This window comes from Struthio camelus, chromosome 11 (assembly GCF_040807025.1).
Source record: "Struthio camelus isolate bStrCam1 chromosome 11, bStrCam1.hap1, whole genome shotgun sequence".
In the NCBI taxonomy this organism is placed as follows: domain Eukaryota; kingdom Metazoa; phylum Chordata; class Aves; order Struthioniformes; family Struthionidae; genus Struthio; species Struthio camelus.
This window is the reverse complement of record NC_090952.1, coordinates 6,680,289-6,701,656: the sequence shown is the minus strand read 5'-3', so window position 1 is coordinate 6,701,656 and position 21,368 is coordinate 6,680,289. Positions and strand designations below refer to the sequence as shown.

At 47.9% G+C, this 21,368-nt stretch overlaps 1 protein-coding gene and 1 long non-coding RNA gene across 3 annotated transcripts in view; both read right to left on the bottom strand.

Annotated features, from left to right (window-relative positions):
* Positions 1–5,690, bottom strand: part of LOC104150953 (vascular endothelial growth factor receptor kdr-like) — a 147,333-nt gene extending 141,643 nt beyond the window's left edge. For both annotated transcript variants that reach the window (XM_068956592.1, XM_068956593.1), the window contains exon 1: positions 5,509–5,690. In XM_068956592.1, the coding sequence (XP_068812693.1) occupies positions 5,509–5,572 (64 nt within the window). In that variant the 5' untranslated portion in view covers positions 5,573–5,690. The remainder of the gene's footprint in view (positions 1–5,508) is intronic.
* Positions 5,691–9,886: 4,196 nt separating this feature from the next.
* Positions 9,887–14,391, bottom strand: LOC104150912 (uncharacterized). The gene is made up of 3 exons (XR_695686.2): positions 13,567–14,391; positions 13,323–13,368; positions 9,887–10,855 (listed from the first exon to the last, which is right to left on the bottom strand). It is a non-coding gene; the product is annotated as an uncharacterized lncRNA (long non-coding RNA).
* Positions 14,392–21,368: the final 6,977 nt, after the last annotated feature.

Below are 21,368 nucleotides of genomic sequence, written 5' to 3'. Positions count from 1 at the left end.
TCAGCGCTCGGGAGCCCTAGTCCCCTGCCAGTCATTTGGGATGGATGCTGAAGGACAGTGTTTGGGACAGACCGATTTTGCTCCTAGCTGTTGTTTAGATGTTCCAAACATCTTTTAATTATTTCCATTTGTAATTCCCATTCCAATGACATCTGGTCACTCTAGAGAAAAATCAAAGGTGGAGTGAAGGAGAAAACCAGAGGAAATGTCAAACCAAGTGAACTGCAACAGGGCCAAGCCTCAATGTCCTTCTCAGACTCTCCCTGTGAGAGTCAAACTCTGCCTCCTGGAAATTTCCTGTGTTCAGGTTGATGCTGCTGCCCCTAAAACTGCTTTGCAGTGTAAACTGAAAGCAGCTTCCTTGTTCATCCTGCCCTTTGCTGATGATCAAGTGACCCTTGCTGCATCTACTTTGCAACCGTCTTTGGAAGCAAAACACATATTTCATCTTAGCGAGTGTACACAGCATGTGGCAGATCTTCACCCTCCCTCAAATCACGCTGGCAATTTGGAAGACAAACTTAGGAAAAAAACAGATAACCTGTCACTGACTGTACCTAAGAAATCATCTGTGGTTGCTGGAAACCTTTTCACCTGTGCATAAACCTACTAGCAACATAAATACTTTATCTATGGCTCAAGTTGATATATTACTTCAAACTAAAATAGACAGAGCTGCTGCTTTTTGCAAGTACTGCGTCATGCAATGAACAATTCAGAGGACATATAAAAGGACAGAGGTAACTCAAATGAACCTTGTTGCTCTTGCTTTGATTCACACATATTAGCAGAGCAAACAGGAAATCTGTAGAGATATATATTTTTGAAATTTTTAAAGAAAATAGGATATGAAGTTCTCATACGGAAACCTTCTACAAACAATCTGGTTTGTATTCTCAGTATTCTTTTGGGTACGATGCTGTTTTTCAGAGGTTAGGGAAGTATTCAGAAATACTTTACATTTTTTTTCCCCTTGCCTTAAATAGATTAATTAGAGTAAAGAGATTTCCAGTTAGTTTTGACTGTGGCAGCTTCAGGCAGGGAGGCTCATATATCACAAGTGTAAAAAAAGTTTTCTCTGTTTTATAAAATTTTCCCGTAGTAAAGCAAATATTTAGAAATAACACCAATTAAGAGACAGATTTTTGGTTTACTAGAACTGATCAACAGCCCGTATTGTCAGCTATCTGAGCCTCAAGTTTCCAGCACTGACTGCCTCAAGGAAAGGCAAAAACGTACCCGTGGTGCCTTTCACTTTGCAATGTTGTACTGCTGAGCTGATGGTCTTCCTCACTACATGCAATGATAACCTTAGTCGCGAAACCAAGGAGGATCTGAGTTGACTTAGCTACCGATATGTGGCATATTTGAAATGTAAATGTTAGGAAGATAAAGTGCCCTTCCTAATATATTTGATTTGTAGAAGATGTGGCGAAATGAAAAAAAAATTTTTTTGTAATTTCAAACTTGCTTTAATTTCAAAGGGATCAGGCAGGACCTAATTTTTATTCTTGAATGTTGTTAGCTTCCCAGTGTTAAATCACTGGAATTACTGACTTTATTTCAATCTCCCCAAAAGTTATTTGGAGTGCTAATATATTAAAAAACTTTTTTCTGATGATAACATCAGGGGGTGAAAGGCACTACATTTTTCATGCAAGATATAAAGTGTTGCCAGTGTCAATAATTCTTTGCAGATATTTTTTTAACGGGCTGCTTTTTAACCAACCCACTCCCTGCTAAAAACATGGGCCAGCTGTTGCTATCTGCACAATAATTACTACAGAAAAGGTCTTGAGCAGAAATACTCTAGCTAGCACTATAAGGCGTCAAATGTAAGCTATGTAATAAACACAAAGGAAGTAGAAATTTCATGATAGAACTGTCTTAGGAAACGTAAAGATTCGTATGATATTTTCAAGCTCTTTTTTACAAAGAGGGAAGAAATTGTGGGGATGAAGTTTGCACAGCCCAGCGAAACACCCTCAAGGACTGAATGAGCCACAGAGGTTAGGAGTTCTCTGAAGGAGACCATCCGCCGAGCCGTATGAATTTTATAGCTATGGTTAACTTCCATCCTCCAGTCTCAGTTCAGGAACTCTGAAACGTTCTCGGTTCTTCTTTTATACCGCACACCCAGGCAGCCTCCGCTATCTCCTGACCAGCAAGGCAGAAGGGCACACCGGTTGCAATCAGCCACTCTTAACACAGAAGGAGAGGGCACTGATATTCCTTTGCTAAGATTTGGTAAGAGCTAAGAGTTTCCTTCACTTGGGCACCTGGGAAGTCCTGAACAGGGAGGTATCCTTTGGGCTGGACAGCTGGACCGCCCTCACGCAGCAACCACAGTGAACATGCTTCACAGTTGCAAAATCCTCTATCTGCATTGCAGAAGAAACTCTTTGGATGTGAATCAGGTTCAACTTCTTCAGTGCAACTCTGCCTAATTTAGTCCATAAAGTTTCCAGAGAAGGTTCAACCTACAGCCTGCTGGATAGATGCAGGCTTGCATCTGCCTTTCCCTCTTGTGCCTTGGGAAGTCAGCGTTTCATTAAACCCATTGCTCGAGATGAACTTTGAGGGAAAGGTGACTGAGGAGTTAATACCTCAATAACATCAGTGCTATCTAGACTCCTCTGACTTCCTGGCCCTGTTTCAGTTTGGCTTCCAGCCTAATTAGGGCACACAGAGACTGTGCTAACAGATTATCTTTTCCTAATGATGGACAAAGGTCTGACATCCATAATGGTGCTTCCAAATCCATCATCAGCCTTTGCCTACGGGGACAGCTAGCGATGTGCCCTTCTTCCTTCCTTTGTCATCAGATGCAGACATGGCTTTCTCCCTGCCTTTTCTGTGCCTGGCACTGATGTGGATGCAAGTCTGGATCAAATTCCAGAATTATTAGGACGAAAATTATTAGGAAATTAATGCTGGCAAGTAAGGAACAAAGTCAGCACTGAAAATGTGGGTAGCCAGACTTTTCCCTTACCCGCTTCGGTAGCAATTGCACTACGCTCCACTTCATCCTAGATCTTCAGGAACACTTTGTGGCAAGATGTGCTTTCTGCCTTCTGCCAAATACTTTTTATTATCTCTCCGATCCACAAATGTCCACTGTAACCTATGCCTTTATGAAATTCATTGGGATTTCTGTAATATGCCTTTTACGGGTAACCTTTGCAGACTATTCAGACCTTTAAAAACCGGTGTAGCATGCAGCTGGCTGCTCACTTGCACGTGTCAGCCAGATGGAGCACATTACAGGAACTCTCTGAGGACCGCACTAGCTTCCTATTTAATGCCAGGTGCAAGTCAAGGTACCGATATGCAATCTGATAAGGAGCTGCCTTTTGCTGGGTTAAGCTGGACACTTCTACTGATGGTTGCTAGAGCACCTTCGGTGGAGGGCTCTTTTCTACCTCTAAGATTTGCTGTTTTTTCATGAGAAGTTGGACAAACCTGTTGGGGCACAATCTCAGGCTTAGCTATTTATTCTACGTGTAACTGGGGGGAAGGTACGCTAGGGAAAATGTGAAATTCACTGAGGCTGGGGCTTGTCATTTGGTTTCAAAGAGTTTCTGCAGAAGGAATACGTTAAATCTCTGAATGAATCCAGGAAAACCAGGGGCACTGATGCTTCCCAGGGTTTCCAGAAGCTATCCTCTTGATACCAAACCAGGAAAAAAAACATAAAATGCTAAAGAAGCATTGTATTGCCAAATGTGTTCACTACCCAAAGAAAATCACAGAGAATTACTGTCAGAAGAAATTCCACAGTAAATGACAGATCATCTCCCTTACACAATTTGCAGTGTCATGAATGAATAGCACGGTAATCCAATGAAATCCTCATGCTTAATGAAATAATGAAAAGTCATGTGGCAGATGGAAAAACTCTTCTAAATCTCATTAACCTGCTTCCTCCTTTTTTCTGACATTGGTGAAAATCGGGAGTAACTCCAGGGAAGACGGAGCTTTTACAGCAGCGTGAAATGAGCGTCAGAGAAAGGAGAAGGTAATCTAACATCTACAGTGAAGAGCAGAACACAACAGAGAAACACCACACAAATAAGCATGGAAATACCAAAGAAAATGTAGGCATTTTCCTGCGATTTCTGTGCCCACACATCTCAGAGATGAGGCACTGATTCCTCATGAAGAAATTAAGTTGGCCTGTTTGCTCCTGCTCCTGCACGCAGCAGTGCGGCACCCCCAGGTGCGCCACAACTCCTGCTTTTGAAGCCTCATCTCCCCCAGCTCTGCTTCAAAGGATCAAATGCAACTTGAAATGCTCCCACATGGGAAAGGGAGACACACAAAGACACGAAGCCCCCCGCAAGTTGCTATTTTTAACCAAGTGCTGAAACCTCAAGGGGATCAGAAGTGGTAGCGTGGAAGAAAAGCGTCCTTCAAGTGCAACAAACTTCAAGGAGATTTCTCCTGAAGATATAGCTTCCTTTATTTCCAAACCTCTTTTAATGAAGCCCTGACCTCTTTGAAGTATTAAACCTGAGCTGCCAGCACTGCTGGTTGGTTTTGAGCTAGCAAGGCCTTGCAAACTCCTTATGGGAAATTCCAGGGTCAGTTCATCATTTGCCCCCAGGGTACCCCCTTAATCGGAGTTTACTGGCTTGGGATTTCCTCGCAGGCACTGCATCCGCAGCAGGGGAACGCAAGGGGCACCAGGGGAACGCAAGGGGCGGAAAGACCAGCCCGAGGAAAGCCAAGGGCGAGGACAGGGAGCTGCCTAAGGGGTGATCGGTGCGGCTGGTTCCCTCAGGGTGCTGCGAGCCCGCAGGACGCGTGTCTCCCCCGGGCGGGGACACCCAGAGGCCGTCCCTGAGGGGGCACCAAACGGCCTGAGGGCAAGGGCGGGCGGCGGGGCGCCGGCGAGAGCCCGGCGTGTGCGGGCTACGGGCGCCCGCCCGCCTCAGCGCCTCAGCGCCGCGCGCGCCCCCCTCAGCGCCGCGCGCCTCTACAACGGCCCCCTCAGCGCCGCGCGCGCCTACAACGGCCCCCTCAGCGCCGCGCGCGCCTACAACGGCCCCCTCAGCGCCGCCCGCCTCAGCGCCGCGCGCGCGCGCCCCCCTCAGCACCCCCCGCCTCAGCGCCGCGCGCCTCCGCAACGGCCCCCTCAGCGCCGCGCGCCCGCCGGGAGGCGCCACCTAGCGCCCGCCGCCGCCGCCCGCCCCCGCGCACTTGCCGCCGCGGCTCGGCTCGGCTCGGCTCGGCTCGGCTCGGCTCGGCTCGGCTCGGCTCGGCTCGGCGCCGCCGGCCCCCGCACCGCCGCCGCGGCAGGAGCGCCCCCCCGGGCCCCAGCCGCCGCCCCGCACCGTGCCGCGGCGGCGAGATCCCCCCCCCCCAATCCCTCCCTCGGCGCCCCGTCCGCGGGCGGGCAGGCCGGGCCCGCGCGGAGGCGCCGCGGCAGGTTGCGGGGGCGCCCGGTAGCTGCGGCCGGGCGGGAGCGGGGGCAGCGCGCGAAGCCCACGCGCCGGCGGGTCCTACCTTGCAGCAGCAGGAGCCCGTGCAGGGCACAGACGGCCAGGGCGGCGCACGCCCTGCGGACCATCGCGGGGGCGGCTGCGGCTTGCCGCTATCTCCTTCCCGAGGTGCAGGAGCGGCGCTTCTGGAAATGGGGACAACTTTTCTGTGCGGCAACAAGTTTTGTCTTTTTTTTTTTTTTTTTTTTTTTTTTGGTCAAGAGGCTGCCGGCGGGCGCGGGGCAGGCAGGGGGCGGACGGGGCGTGCGGCAGCAGCTCCCACTTGTTGATCCCAGGCAAATTGCTCTTTCCAGTCAGTGCTGCGTCGGATTTCCTCGTCCTTCCTTCCTTCCTCGAGGCGCGAGCGCTTGGGGGCTTTTTCTTTCTTTCTTTTTTTTCCCCCCCCCCTCTCCTTTCGGGATAACTTTATTCCATGTTCCCCGCCGTCCGCCGTCCCCCCCTCGCCGTCCCCGTCCCCCTCGCCGTCCCCGCCGGCAGCCCGGCCTGGGGCTGCGCAGGTGGCGCGGGGCGGCGCTGGGCCACGGCCGGCAGCCGCCGGGCGGCTCCTTCTCCTTGTGCCGCTGCCGTGCCCCCACCCCGCCGGGGCTGGTGCGCCTGGGCTGGGAAGTTTGATGCGAGCCCGAGATTCTTTATAGGGACGAGGGGAAGGGAAAAAAAAAAAAAAAAGAGGAAGGAGAGACGTCACCAGCAGAGGCAAGGGGGGACTGGGCTCGCCCTCGCTCCCTCCCCGCCGTTTGACGGAGCCGAGGCTTCCCTCTCGCTGCTGCTGCTGCTGCCCTCAGATGGGCCACGGGCTCCCTTGTCCCCCTCACTGCCGCCGGCGGGTCCCCCCGAAAGTCCTGCCCCTGCCTGCCCCGACGGCAGAGGGGGGCCGGGGGGCGCTGGCGAAGCGCCTGAGGAGCGGGCTGCCTTGCCGGGCCAGCGTCCTTGCCCCCGCCGCGCAGCGAGCCCGCTTTGGGGCCTCCCGGTGCTGGCCCTGCCACCTCCACCCTCCGCCCGGCCGAGCTGGAAGGCGGCGGGGGGACACCGGGGCAAGCGGGAAGCCGCGGCCGACGCGGCGCGGTCCCGGCGGCGTGGGGCACCGCCAGCCTCTCCCGTGACGGGTTTTGCTCCTGAGGGCACCCCACGACGGCCGCTGCTCATCGCCTGCTCTCAGGGGCCCTGCGAAACCGTCTCCTTCGAGCCGGGTAGCTGGGGCAGCCCGGCTGCGGTTATTATTTACATAACTCAGCTGCCTCCCTAATCAGCTGCGGGTTTTCCTGGCAGCTGCGCCTGTGTCACCCGGGCGTTATCGGCGGGCGGCTGGGTGTCGACAGAGCCGCCCGCGCGTCGTGGCTCCCAGCCTCTCCCCACGCCTTTGCTCATATAGGGCCCGGCAGCACGCGTGCAGGGGCGAGCGGATGCTTCCCCGGCTGCCTCTGTCCCGGGGGAGCATCCGCTCGCCTTCGCTGGCCCGGGGCTGGTGCTTCGGCCGCAGGTGCCTCGCGAGCCGGCGCAGCCCTCCGCAGTCGTCCGGCTGCTGCGAGGGTCGGAAAGCACGCTTAGGCAGCGCCCGGCGTCCTGGGAGGCTTCACAGGCTGCCCGAGGGGCCGCTTTCCCTGGAGTGGATAATCTGCGCTCTCCCTGTTGCAATACGCGCATCCGGTTTTTTTGGCTTTTGACATACGCAAGCCGCTTCGCAAAGCTGGACCAGTTGTCCTCACCCATGAGGCGGACAAGCGCTGAGCGGCCCAGATACGGACCCCGAGAGACCTGTACAGCTCCCCACACGCGCTGGCATTCCCGATAACGCCGCAGCGCAGAGACTGGGGTTAAATGACCTGTTACAGCCAGACAGTAAAGCACTGCCAACCCCCGTGGCTGAATGTCAGTTTTTTTGGTTTTTTTTTTAGTTCTAGCTCAGTTTGTCTTCAAAAGAAGAAGAGAAAGATAGCATGTGCATTAGACCTTAAACTGAGCTGTGATCAGGGCATTGCACGGTTTCCCATGCCTCTTCTTAGTGTACTTCTAAATTCTTAACATGTGTAGCAAGTACACATGCTACCTCGAAACGCACCAGAGCAAAAATAAGACATAGGTGCTGTTCTGCGAGTTACAAACTGCTATGTTAGCCTGCAAGGAACAGGGGCGCATCAGAGCATCAGAATTGGTATCTGGTGTAGAAACGTCCCGAACGCAAACGGCAAACTGGACGCAAAATAGGCTGAACTAATTCTGACTCGTATGAGCTGCAGGCATCGTTTCTCATGCGCAGCTTTAAATCGGGAAGGCCGTTCTCAATGGCGCAAGGGGTCACCAGGTAATGCTAATTTCCGTATGAACGCCAAGATCATTCCTAAGATGACAAATGCATTTTGTATTCCTAAAATTAATTTTTAGAACATACAACTCCCTCCAGAACTGTGTTGCAATAATGGACTTTTAAGCAGTTATGGATAATAGTAAAGTCCGATCATGTAGGAAGCTTAACCGAAGAATGAAAATTCCAGGTCAGCTATAGAAGTGTAGTATATGTTTTATTTATGGACATAGGGTGTTTAAATATTCATCTGAGGTTATTGACCGACTGCTGGTAAATTGCGCATGGTTTATCTGATGCCCCAAACACACCTTCTAATTGTTGGTCAAGTTAATTGACTTTTTAATTGAGATCAGTGCTACTAGTGTGTAGTTTTGCGAAGAATTCAATGTCAGAACCTGGCCAAGTGATCCTGGGGACTATTTTTCATTCTTTATTTTCTTCCCCAAAACGTGCAAAATAAAAAGAGGGTTGTACGAAGGGCACATTTTGTTCCTGAACATAGTAATATACCTGCAGCGACTCCTTAAAGTTTTTCCAAAGCATAACAGGCTTGCATAATGCAGCAGCAGGTTCCATTCATATAGATGGAAAAAGCAATTTGCTAGCTGGAATATAACCTCTTCATAACAGCACAACTCGTTTTGCCGTGACTGCTATACCATCTGAGGACCTCAGCGCTCCTCACTCATATTAACAAATATCTTAGCGCGCTTCACTTCCTTGTTATTATTACTTTATTAATTTATGGCCCTACTGATACAATTGCCAGGCGCCTTTGCAAAGCTAGTGGCATTTCATTAGGGAGTGAAATGACCTTTTCTAGCCCTTCTGCAGTTCCCACGGGCACGGGGAGCCTACGACTGGTACAATGCTAATGGATTGGGAGGGCGCGTAGCAACTACAAGAATTGTGCCAGGATACCATGGCTATGGCCTCTTGTGTTAGATTAAGCACCCTGCGTTTTGTAGGGCCAAGGTGTACCTGGCAGTGTAGTCTGTGAGACCTGGACCAAATGCAGGCTTTGACTACACAACCTGGCCGGCCCTTGAAGTATCTTCCCATCCTTTGATGGCAGAGGCCTGACGTGGAAGTCTAAATGCAATGCTCCCTTCCTTTCGCCAGCTTGGCAGGGGACGGCGCCCCCCAAGAATCCTTCACTGTGTCCTGCTGCTCCGTTGGTGCCCACCCTGAGTAAGCGTGAGCCTAGGACACCCAGCGGAGGGCATGGCCGTAGATCAGAGCTAGGCCTGGATTTGCCCAGCATCCTCCATTACGTGCTGTAATTAGCTTTAGCCAAAGGTAAAATCTATATAGATTTTAGGTGTAGCCTAAGTGTAGCCACCCATGTTTTAGATGTGTAATCCAGGCTAGTTACATAGGCTCCCTGTGTGACTGCAGAGATGGGTGCTGCCAAAGGGCAACTCATCCCACCTATACAGCATGTCTGTTTTATAAACCTTTCTTGGCAGGAGCTTCTTTGTCTCCACTAGCCCATGAGCCTATATTTTAGATGGCTAATTCTGCCCTGTGTCTTCAGCTAGAGGCACTTTAACCCAAAGACAGCCTTTCCTATAAGCTTGAGTGAGACAGTCCTGACCAGAGGCACAAGCTATGAAACAGAGGTACTCGCCAAAGGAGCTCTAGCCCTTTCGCGTCTGTGAGAGCTGAGATTCGCAGCTGTGTGCTAGGCTAGGGAGTACTGACCTGGGCCTCCAGAACTGGGCTTTGTTACATGCCTGCAAGAGAGAAACAAGTAGAATAGGCCAACAAATTCAAAGACGTTTTTCTCTGTCTGTGATCTGTGGCAGGTGAGGAGAAGGACAGTGACCTCCTCTAAGAACTGTAGGCCCGTGGGCCCTGAGGTTGGCAGGCCTATGGATTTCCGTCTTCCCTTGTGCCTTATTGACTTCACTATCATTTTCTGGAGAGTACCTAGAGCTCTTTGTGGTTGGGCACCTTTCCATGTCTCCTATCTTGTAAATCCAGGCCCCCAAAAGAGAAGATGGGAAACAGGCATGATATTGCTAGTGTGCCTTGCACGTTACACCATTGTTGTGTGATACAACAATACACGTCTCATGAATTCAGACATTATTTATTTGATGGGAACATAGTGTGGCTTGGAGGCGTGTGCTAACCTCCAAGACAATCAAGGAGCTGGCTACATGTGCATCCCTAACCCAGCAAACAGAAATACAGCCGTCATTTCTTAGGGTGAGGTTGCCAGTCCCACCTGATCCCTTCACACAGAGGAGGAGCATTGCTGCAGGTAGCAGCAGGAGAGCTCCCTTAACCCCGCAGAGAGCCGCGAGACCGTCGCTGGGTGTGCCTCTCTCCACAATCTCGTCAGGCTGTCTTTTATTCACGCGTATCCTGTAGTCCCTTGGGGATCTCGAGACAAGTTAACATTGGCAGTCTGTGAACAAACCAGGAGGGGAACTCTTTGATGAAATGTTTTTCATTGGAAAATGGCATATTATCAAAACAGAAAGCTTCTGTGGGAAGTCTCGATTTTGAATAGCTTCTGCTAAGGATGGAAATTCCAGGGAAAGCAAGCACCGTCCCAGCCTTTGCCTGCAGCTTGCCAATCTCCTATGTGTGCAAGATCTGGTTTCAAGACCCTAGTCTGAATTAGATCAGAAAACTGTGCTGTAATCTCCCGAGTCTTGCAGCAACCCTCCGATCACCAAGCCTATCGGCTGCTCTGCGGCCACTGAGTTCAGTTTGTTGCAGACACGTTTGCTTACTTTTTCATTTGTTTTGACAAAATGAAAAAAAGCCTCAAAAAAAAAAAAAGCCCCATTTGGCTTGAACGCTGAATGGGAACAAAACGTTTCTCTAGCTCAGAAAAACATTTCCTGCACTGCTTTATTCAAATACGTAGTAGTATACAGGCAATTAGAAAACTAATAGGAAGAGGTCTGGGGCCAGGAGAGCCATAGGCATGTTTCTGATGACTTGATGGTCCTCGGTGGGATGGCAGCTTCAGAGGGGCCGGTCAGGAAGCACATACATTAACAGAGGCTCAGGGCACCTTTCTCCTTTATACCTAAGGGGAAAATATGACACAGAAGGGTTTAATGAATCACCCAAAGCCACAAAGCAAACCTGGAAGAGGAAGCCTTTCACTCCTGTCACTTCAACAGCAACAAGGAAGCAAAAGTACAAAGTAACGTACTGCAGGCAATTGCGTTTTCATTTAAAAATTGTTAGGTCACACTAGAAGAAAACTTCTCATTCCTGTTATCCATCCCTTCCTAGCATTCAGGCAGGCTCTTCCCTCGCGGTCCCGTTGAGGCTTGTCACTGCCCGCATCCGTTGCAGTGCAAGCCCCGGTCCTAGCTCACCCCGGTGCTCTTCCCTCAGGCAATTTTCCTTGCGTTTGTAGCGGTGGAAAAGCGCGGGGCCGGCCTGAGAACACCTCTTAAACACATGTGTTCGGACACCAGAGGAAAGCAGAACGTTTCGTCCTTTTGCTGGAAACATGGGAGATTAAAGGAAAAAGATTACTCACCTCCCGTTATACATGACTTTGAACTGCGGTTTGTTTTTTTAAACTTTAACAGGGGGGAAACGTGTGATGTTCCATGTCTTTGTGTTTTCGCTCTGAGGTTGTTTTTGAGCATCTCCTTGTAGCTGTTTGACTCTAATCCTTTGTAACTGAGGCTGCCTAGGGAGATCCTTACAGCTTATAAATATAGTCTAGGCCTTGGGCCCATATGGCTCTTAGGAAGAATTAACTGGTTTGGAGCGCTAGAGAGACTTTTGAGCCAAGAGTACAAAACGAGAGAAATGCGAGGGAAAATAAATAGCCATCAACAAAAGGAGACAGGCACAGGGTTTGATCGTGATTTTGTTCTGCTGGAGTCTGTGGCAGAAAGACAAAGATATCCACCCAACGAGGAAGAAATTCATGAGCCAGGTTTTATCCATACACAGCATTTGAGGTAAGAAAAATATTCCATCTCTTTGAGGTATCTATCGTCATCCAAATCTTCTCGCTGCAGTGACCTTCCTCAGTCAGAGGCCAGATTTCATGTGAAAGGTTTCCCTTAGCCAGAATGTGAACTTCAAAGTGTGAGAAAAATGGGTTTCATCCAGCTGTAGGCCTCAGAGTGAGCGACCAAGAATGCTTGTTTTATTTATTTTTCTTTGGATTCTAATTCCCTCTTACTCTTTCTCCTTCTTTGGGGATAAAATGGGATTTTCTTACCACTAGGGCTGAGAACGAGAAGCACGGTTCACTTCCACGGGACTCTGCAGACATTCCTTTATAGTGAAGGTTTCTGCTCGCAGCTCTGAAGCACGTTCGCCGATGAGAACTGGCTGATTGAAAAAACTGGAGTGGAGGGAGAAAACCCTGCAAAAGCTCTGTCTAGCTCCCAGATGGGTAGAGCAGCACCTGCAGCAGCGCGAGACGGTCCCTTCAGCTCTGACCCGCAAGGCCAGGACAGTCCTAGACGTCCCATGCGTCATCCAGCAAAGCTAAACTCTCCTGCGCTAATGCTCTGCCCGGCCATCGGCTGCAGAGCATGTGATAATCTTGCAGTGATATGGGAGCCACTTAATCATGGCACTCTTTCTTTCTTCCCTTTGCATATGCTAAAAGAATATGCTCAGCCCTGCTTTCGTCAGGCTGCCGTCCTTCTGTTAGATTTCACAAGTAAACGCTTCTTGTCTCCATAGGACGAGCGCTGGGATTATCGCTGGTTACACTAGCTCCAAAGTAAACCAAAGCTACATGACTCAGTGCAGCCAAGCCTGCCTGTGGGGCAAAAATAGCAGGCTGGTGTACTGAGATGGTGGAGAGAATCAAAGAGACACTGTCTACCAAAATTAAAATGTCTGCAAATCAGCTTTCAGCCCATGCAGAGCCAAAAGAAATGTTTCTTCCATGGACTTGTTTATTTTTGAAATCTGAAAGGAAGCAGTTGCTAAAAACAAATGGACATTGTGCTGCAGGTTTTAGAAATGCGACGTGGTGGCACAAAGACACTGATAGTGAGACTGCCATCACTGATCTTCATTGTCCAGGCACAGAGGGGCTGAATACAGGCTTGAGCTAAAGCCAAGGGGACTGAATGGGAAGATTCCCACTGCCTTTAATGAGTTTTGGCTCTGACCCTAGATGTAAAGAAACATAACTAGTAATGAGTAAACTAGATTATAAAAATCCTTTCGCCGTTAATAGAACACAGTGGTATTAGTAAAGTGACAAAGAGACCCTGTCTACAATGCAGATTTTCTAAAAAGGTGGCAGAGTCCCACATCGTGAATAATAAACCTAAGCATCATGCTTTGTTCTTGCCTAAGTCAGCGGCAGCAGCCAGGCTGGAATATCAGATCTGAGAAACAAAACCCATCCTGACTCCCTCTGCAGAAAGCCTCTCTGCAGATCCAGCATCCCCTCGACGAGGCCCACCTCTGCGCAGAAGGGACGCTCTGAAGAGGACAGAGTGCCACAGCGAAGGGCTGTGGTTATAAATGCAAAGTGCTTCAAGAAAATAATCACCTACCTGAATGCAACCGAGTGTCCCTCTAGTGATAGGATAGCCTGGTGCACTGTGAAAACAAGATTCATTGGCAGAGTTAATTGTAAAATTAAGGAACGGGGAGCAGAGAGAGATTATAAGAAGATGGTAGGACGGCTTCATCTGTCTGTCTGGTTCCTACTAGCCCTTGGGGGGCGGGTGTTGAAGGAAGACAGAAGAAATAATATTTCATATTTATTCTTAGTCTGCGGTTCAAACAGAGTCCAACCTTAGGAAACCGTGATGGCTTTTGCAGACAGGCAGACTTGGATGTAAGAGTCTTTCTCTGCAAGGTCACCAAGTGAGTCAGCGGCGAGTCCAGGAATAGAGCTGAGGACCAGCGCGTCTGAGTGGGCTTCGCGCAGCCGGAGACAACAGGCTCCCCTTTGTCTCCCGGGAGTCGCCGCCCTGGCCGCGGAGCCCTGCTCAGGCCCTTGTTCCAGCACAAGCTGTGCCATGAATTTCAGAGATAACATATACACTTCTTGGACACTATTTCCTGTAAAAAAAAGAAAGAAGCTAGCGAGACCTTGCCATTCTCAGGGACTGCATTCAGCTATTTTGCCTGGAAAAGAAGTCAAATACATTCTTCCTGTTTGCTTCTCTTCCGTCTCCAAGTTTCTCCATCAGCAGTCTCATAAACTCAGTGGGATATCAGGCATTAGATGGGAAGAATCATGCAGCAATTTGGCCATTAGCCTCCGCTTTCATAGCATGAGTCAAGCTACTCCTCTGCCAAAGTCCACCTGTATGTTCCTGGAAAAGTCACTGGGTCTCTCCGCACTTCCGGCACTCATGTGTAAAGCGGGATTAAGAGTATATCCCTGAGACACAAGGGTCTTAGGAAAGCTGTGTTGCGGGCCCTGTGGTAATAGTGGATATTGAATACCACAGTTATCCTGAGCACGGAGTCTCAGCCTGGCAGAAGACATTAGACAGATCTACTAACAAGGTGGGAAAATACTTCCCTGTGGCTAAATGGGAGAAGGATCTTGTTACAGTTGCCCATCCTAAGGCGGCGTGGGGAGGAGACTGGCAGCTCCCAGCGCGCCGAGTTGCAGCCGGTGCGTTACAAGAGCCTGTACTCAGCGGCGTAATGTTCAGGAACAGATGAAGCTTACAAAAATCGTGGATCTCTGAAATAAAACGCTACTACTCCTTGATTTTTTTTTTTTTAATTTTGTGTTTCCTAGAGGCCAGGCACCTGCCTTCTCACAGCATATTTGCTCACATTAAAAGAACAAGCCAGTTATTTTTTAAAAGCCTAAACATCCATAGCAATGCCGTGTGGGACTCTTTTGTACACAGGTTCTTTGTCTTCTGGAGAACAAAGGCATCAGGAAGCATGAGAAATACTGCAGAGATTTTGCACACTCAGAGGTGGAAATAGCCAGGGCCACTGTTGCCTGCTTTCAATAGGAAAAACAAGGATTTGAAAGTGAGAGCTGGGTGGGTCTGAAAGATTGACTCGTGCATTTCTTGCCTCTGCTTTTATCTCTTTTTATCATGTCTTTGTTCAAGTATTTGTCTTAGTTTCTTGGCTGGCTTGTTTGGCGATTAGGATTGAGATCTCTGACTGCGGCAACCTCTTTTTTGTAAGGTAGCCCTTTCTTCAGATGAGGTACGTTAAGCTCCTAGACAGTTTTAAAACAGCAAACAAGACGTGAAACTGCTGCTAAGTCTTTATTCTTTTAGCTGCAAGCTGCTTGAGCCAGATGGCTCTTTGCTCCATTTCTCCACGCACTGCAGAGCCCACATTGGCTGCTATAGAGAAATCATGGTCTCCAGCTAACCACATGCTTGCTCTAAAGCTGCATCTCTCATTACTCATGGCTTCGTGGCAACAGTTAGTAGGTCACAGAAGAACTTTCTCCTCTTCCCCAGAGCCCAGGGACATCCTCAGAATTTTTTCCTCTGGTCATCCACTACGGAGGAGAGGGAGATGGCTTAATCTGGGGAGGAGCTGATCTGGGAGGGTTCTGCCCCTTTACCAGAAGGGACCATGAGAGAGCTCCGCAGGGAGCGTTTGGTCTTGCCTCAGTCAAGACTCAGATTTCAAAAAAAGACCAAAAGAAGTTGGGAGCCAGGGGGAAGGAATTGCACTTCTCGCTGTCCACACAGTGTGTCACCCTTACTCCATGCCATTGTGCAGTCATATAACATTCCTATGGGATCATAAATGCCTTTTAAAGGAGCAAACTTCACTGACTTAGCTGTAGTTCATAAGCTGACACTGCGAAGGTGGGACAGGGATTTTAATGGTAGACAGGGATTTTAATGGTGGCCCTCAGAAGGATGAAACCAGTAACTTCTTTTGAAAGAAGACCCAGGCTTGGGAAACAAGCCTTTGAGGTATCCTGCCAGAACCACAGCTTGGCGGGGATTTGCCCGGCCAAAAGCTGCCACTCCCTTCCCATCATTATCCCAAAGCACTAAGGAAGGCACTTGTCCTTTCAATCTTTCCTGCAGGGCTGCAGACAGAGCTTCCTAAATCTGCCTGCCAAATGCTTCACCCTGGAGCCAACGGGCATGGACAACACCACAGAGAGCAAAATGTCTTTAGAAAGGTTTGATTGTTGGTGTTTTCATATCAGCCAAGGGCAAAAAGACTCTTTCTAAATCTCATTTCTCCCTCAGTTCTCCATGGTCCCATCACATCACATCTTTGCAGATCTTCCCCTCAGCTCTCTTGCCTCTCATTCAGCCATGCCATCTTGCTTTCCTTCATCTGCTTTTGTGTGCTGTACCCCTGCACGTCCTTCCAGCCCTTCTCGAATCATGCTGGCCTCCCACAGCCACCTTCTTTTCCAGCTTTGATGCCATCCTGTGCATGGCCCCAACCGACTCCTCTCTGACTTTCTTCTCACACCTTCCCAGCCCGTCAGCCTTTTCGCTGTTGTTGTAGGTAGTGCTGTGCTTTCACCTTCCTTGCTGGGTCACGCAGTTATGCCGGGCCATCCACCCCTAGCTACTGCCCCGTCCCAGGCTGTGCACCATACCACTATTGCTCTCGGTCGCTTGGGTTTCATCGCAAGCAATCTAAGGCGACTGTGTTCTCTGTGGCAATATGTTTGACACATTCCACAAAACCACACTCCAGGGAGCAGTGGGTCTAACCAGGGGCAAATTGAAGGGAAAGAACTTCTTTTGGTAGTAATGTCCCTCTTGCTTTCCTTGATTAAGTAGTTATGATAGTTCAAGTGAAAAGAGGCAAGGTCCAGCACTTGTGAACAGTACTGTATCTCCTTTCTAAGGAGAGATGGGATTGTAATGGAGATGTACCTGTGGGGACAGGATTCAGCACATCTTTCTATTCCCCAACGACATCAGCTCCGTTACTCTGCTTTAGCAGATTTTTGTTATTCTATTATAGGTACATTCAGGTAGTCCCAGAAAAGCCACCACTTTCAATGGGACTTTTTCAGCAGAAAGGGGCTATTCAAAATGCATAAAGGTATCAGAATCTGGCAGAAGGAAGCTGATATAGAGATGGAACAAAGTGCATTTCAGAGGGTACTTTCTGCCAATTTTATGCACTTTATTAAAATTTAAAAGGTATGAAACCACCAAGGTCCTGTTGGAATCTAATGATGTTTTATAGAAATTGTTTAAAAATATATCAGCTGCATCTTCCGTTAGTGTATATTGGCAAAATCAGTAGAGCTATGCTGGTATACACCAGCTGTCTTTCTATCCCATATAGTTGAATGAGATATCTATATCTCTAGACTTTTGGAGTATGATCCAAGGACTCTAGACTAAAACTATTAGCCTGTGTTAAAGCCTATAGGATTCTTCTGGGAGAGTTTTTCTTTTATTCCCATGAACATAAAATTGGTGCTACAGCTTGGTGGCTGAATAATAGCATCCTTCAAATCCCTTCTCCTAACCCTAGAAACCTGAGCTGAAGCTCTGATATCCCTTTGACAAGTAATGTCACGATGTTCATATAGCTCTGATATTAATTCAGTTCTGTGTGATCTGACTGCTGTTGGTCTTCTTCATTGTGTCAAGAAAGCAATGCCCCTGAATGGCAAGAAAAATGTTGCAGGATCAGCTGCTAATATTTGCTTTTTGCCATCCTGTTTGTCAATAGCTTATTGTAAGTATTGCCCTGGACAGTGATAGAGATGTTGCAGATTTTGGAATAGGAAAGAAACATGTTATGGTTGTAAAGAATTATTTACCGCTTCAACCGTATAGTGATGTTTGATGCCACTCCTCCCCTCCCCCCCCCCCGCCTCCAAAAAAGCATGATAGAGAAAAAGGTCTAGCAAAGGAGAGAAAACGTGGATCTCATTTAATAGTGAAAGTGTCCAGTGAACGCTTCCCTTCCCCTGGGCGAGTATCTTGGCTTCCTCTTTTCCATGGGCTGCATCCTTTTGGCAACTACAGTAGTTGCTTACACGTAAAATCATATTATTAAATTACAGCTCTAGCTTCTTTTAATGCAATTTAGCAGCTGGAAAGCAGGAGGAGAGCCAACAGCATGGGAGCAGCCAGCTGCCTGCATACCTCCAGCAACTGCTCTGCACATCAGAGCGTGGGGATGCTCTGACGGCAAAGGGGCTGCAAAGACTATGCAGCTTGAGCGGAAAGGCGGCAAATCTTTTTCTTTCTCATGCTTTTGCGCAGGAGAGGGAAGAGTGGGAGGTTTAAGACCCACTGGCTGCTTGCTGCACCTCTGGCAGCGCCCACCTGTGGATGGGAACAGAACAAAGGAAAGAGTGAAGGATGAGTGTGATTTTCCTCATCTAGCACATAAACTTTCAAGAACATAAGACTATCAGTAGTACATTGTATCAAAGATCCGTCTAACTTGTTATCCTGTCTCTCACAGCGGCTAAAATTGGAGACATTTAAGAATTCAGCAAGGAAGTAATCCTTTCCAGAATAATTTCCCGAGCCTCCAGCCATCCGGGCGCACACTGAAGCAGAGGTGGATCCCCTCTCTTCTTGAGGGCATGCATACTTTTATTATCCGCAGCAACAAATTCCATAGCTTGACTGCAAGTTGTATGAAGAACCATCTCCTTTGGTTTCTTTTCAACATGCCAGCTGCTGGTTTCATTTGATGCTCTCCCTCAGTTTTCTATTTTTCAGGCTGCAAGCTCCCAGTTTGTTTAACCAAGGCTGCCATGGAAGCTGTTCCGTAATTTTAATCCTCTTATCACCTTTGTGAAAAGCTTTTCTAGTGGACATCTGTCTATAACTTGGAGGCTAATAAAAGAAGCACTAACTTCCTCTGCACCTACTGAGCAAAAAGTCCTGAGGAGTGATGGAGTAGGCCAAGTCTGCAGAAATGGGAGTCAGATGGTATGGGGAATGTTTTGGCCCCTGTGAACCTGTAATATCTTCTAGGAGACCTGTAGAAAGTTTCCTGGCCCATCTCCCAAGAAAGAGGAGGAAAAGCAAAGCAAAAAGCCCTCTTGAAACTATTAGTGAAACATAGGGAGCCAGTGGAAAGACTGAAGCAGTTGTTTTCCATTAAAATTTAGCTTCTGAGAAAAATTTCCCAAGTGTCTGAATGTTTATTTCTATTTAGTTCAGGTTTCTTTTTTACCCATGCTCATACTTTGTGCTGTGTTTTTGCCAGAATGTTGTAAGAAGCCACCCATGCTTGACACCTCAAAATGAAGACCATAAAAAAGCCCCTTTTGGAAACACTGTCTCCCCTAGCCAAAGCCATGAAACATTTCATTCTCTCTTTCTCTTCCCTTCTTACAATTGACCTGTCAGACTTTTCGCAAACTGGCAGTGATTGTTGAGTCCCTCCATGCTCAGAAGCTCAACCTGAGATGCCATGGAGGGGAATTTTTCATAAAGTAGTTGTTTATCCCTTTCTCATGCCTTTAAAAAGTCTCAGGATGGACACGTAAAATCCCACAGATAAATCCTAGCCATGGACTGGGGTGAACGCACAATCTTGACACAAAAATCATGATGGGCATCTCACTGCACTCGACTATGCATTCGCTCTGATTTATCCTGGGTAGATCACTGTTGTCAAGGGTTATTTTTGCATTTTGTTCTGACATGATAAGATAGATAGAAGCAATGCTCCAGATGATTTGATCTTTCCTCTTTTTGGACAAGGGCTGCCTGTGGTCAGTCTCCATGTGTTCTCAATGATGGGATCTCTCTGAGGTGACAGTGGCCCAGAGACCCATTATATGGCAAACGCCATAGAAAATGGGAAGGTTGCTTATTTTTATTGGTGTAAGAATGATTGTTCGGGCCAAACTGAGTCCAGTTCTGTGTGTATTCATGTCATGCACTATTATTTGCATGGGTTATCTTGGTGTAAGTTTGAGCGGCTGGTGGTTTTGTAATTTGTGCAACCCTTGGTCTCTCTGCCTTTGCTGTCATCCACTGTAGTTGTGGCAGTTTCCTTTTTTTATTACTGCTTCCTCCTGAGGGAATGGTAATTTATGGCCAGAGGTTAACCTCATTTGCTGAAGCATCTGATTTCTGCACCTATAGATCTAGAAAAATGAAGAATGGGGGGTGGAGAGATGGGAAATAAATAAAATAGATATTCTTCAAATGACATACACAGTTCTTCCTGTTGAGACGCAGAAACAAAGGAATTTCTGTGATGGCTGAGATCAATATCAAATCCAGTGTTGTGCCTTTGCTGGTATCTAGTAGCATACCTTGGAGGAAAAGGACAACTCCGTTAAGTAAAAATTGTGGAGCCATCTGCCTGTAACGCACTTTGCTCTCTGAGCCAATTTGCTTCCTGAGCCAAACGTTAATTGGTGGACACCTCACAGCCTAGTATTTCTGTGTTGGTACATGTTTTTACAGAGCTTTGTGCATCTGTGGGTCCCCCCCTTGTGCATACAGCACTGCTGAGTTCTTCACTTTGATGACCTTTTCTGGTAATGAGTTCCACAGATTAGCTGTGCATAAAGATATTTCCTTTCTTTGACCTGTGATGGGAAGTGGCTGCAACTCCGTGTTTCACATTACCCTCTCTACCTGCAGCTTTTGATGGAGTTGGAAAAAATGTATTTGCGTGATAGAAGTGGCTGTGTGTTTTCATACCAGAATGAGGAAAAGGACAGGGTTGGATCCATTGTGATCACCGTTCTCTTTGCTGCTTGCTGGCTATTGATTGGTAGTTGATCGTTCCCTGGAATTAACTATTACTCAAAAGTACTAATTTATTAGAAGGCTGTTCAGACCATGACTGTTCAGAGAATGTGAGTACAGCATGAATAACCTAGCTCCCAAGGGACCTTCAGTAACCTGGATCTGTTTGGGCAATTCACACTGGTGTTGGAGAGCTGAAATTCTGGGGTTAGTGACTCTTGCCACTATAGTGTGCATCCCTTAGAGTCGCAGCCCTTGGAGTTAAGTTGGTAAACCAAAAGGAGGCTGTTGTTTTTCTCAAGGCAAATTCTAGCTTGTGTGTGTGTGTGTGTGTGTGTGTGTATGTGGAGAACTCCAATGTGCAAAGCCAGAAGGCAAGTAAGGAGATCTGGGGAATATGAATCCTTTTCCTTCAAACACATATTAGAACTTTATCACTGACTTTGAAGAGGGAGAAGTAATAAACACTTCATTCTTCAGGCTGTGGTAGCAGGCACAGACTTTCTGGCTTTCCTTAAAATGAGATTTTGGTCTATCTATTGTACGTGACACTCTGTCTCCAGGTTGCCACAGAAACTGCTTTAAAATGTGCTCTCTCTGCAGTCTCTTCATTACTAAAAGTGAACATAAAGACCCTTTGGTACTGTAGCAACATTTGTGTTGGTCCTCCGAAATTCAGAAACTATGGCACATTTATCCAGACCGTACGCTGGTGCTTTATCTGTTTAATATTTCTGTATTTTTCTATATTATTACATTTTTATATTTACATGTAAACATGGAACATTTCTGTAATGCTCATTCTTTGCACTCATGGCTTTCAAGGTCTGTACTGAGCACAAAAAAGGGCAGGATTCATTTCCAAATATTTGTTCCATCTTCCCTTCCCTGCCCCACAATTATTTTTCATGATGTTCCACATTAAGCATAAAC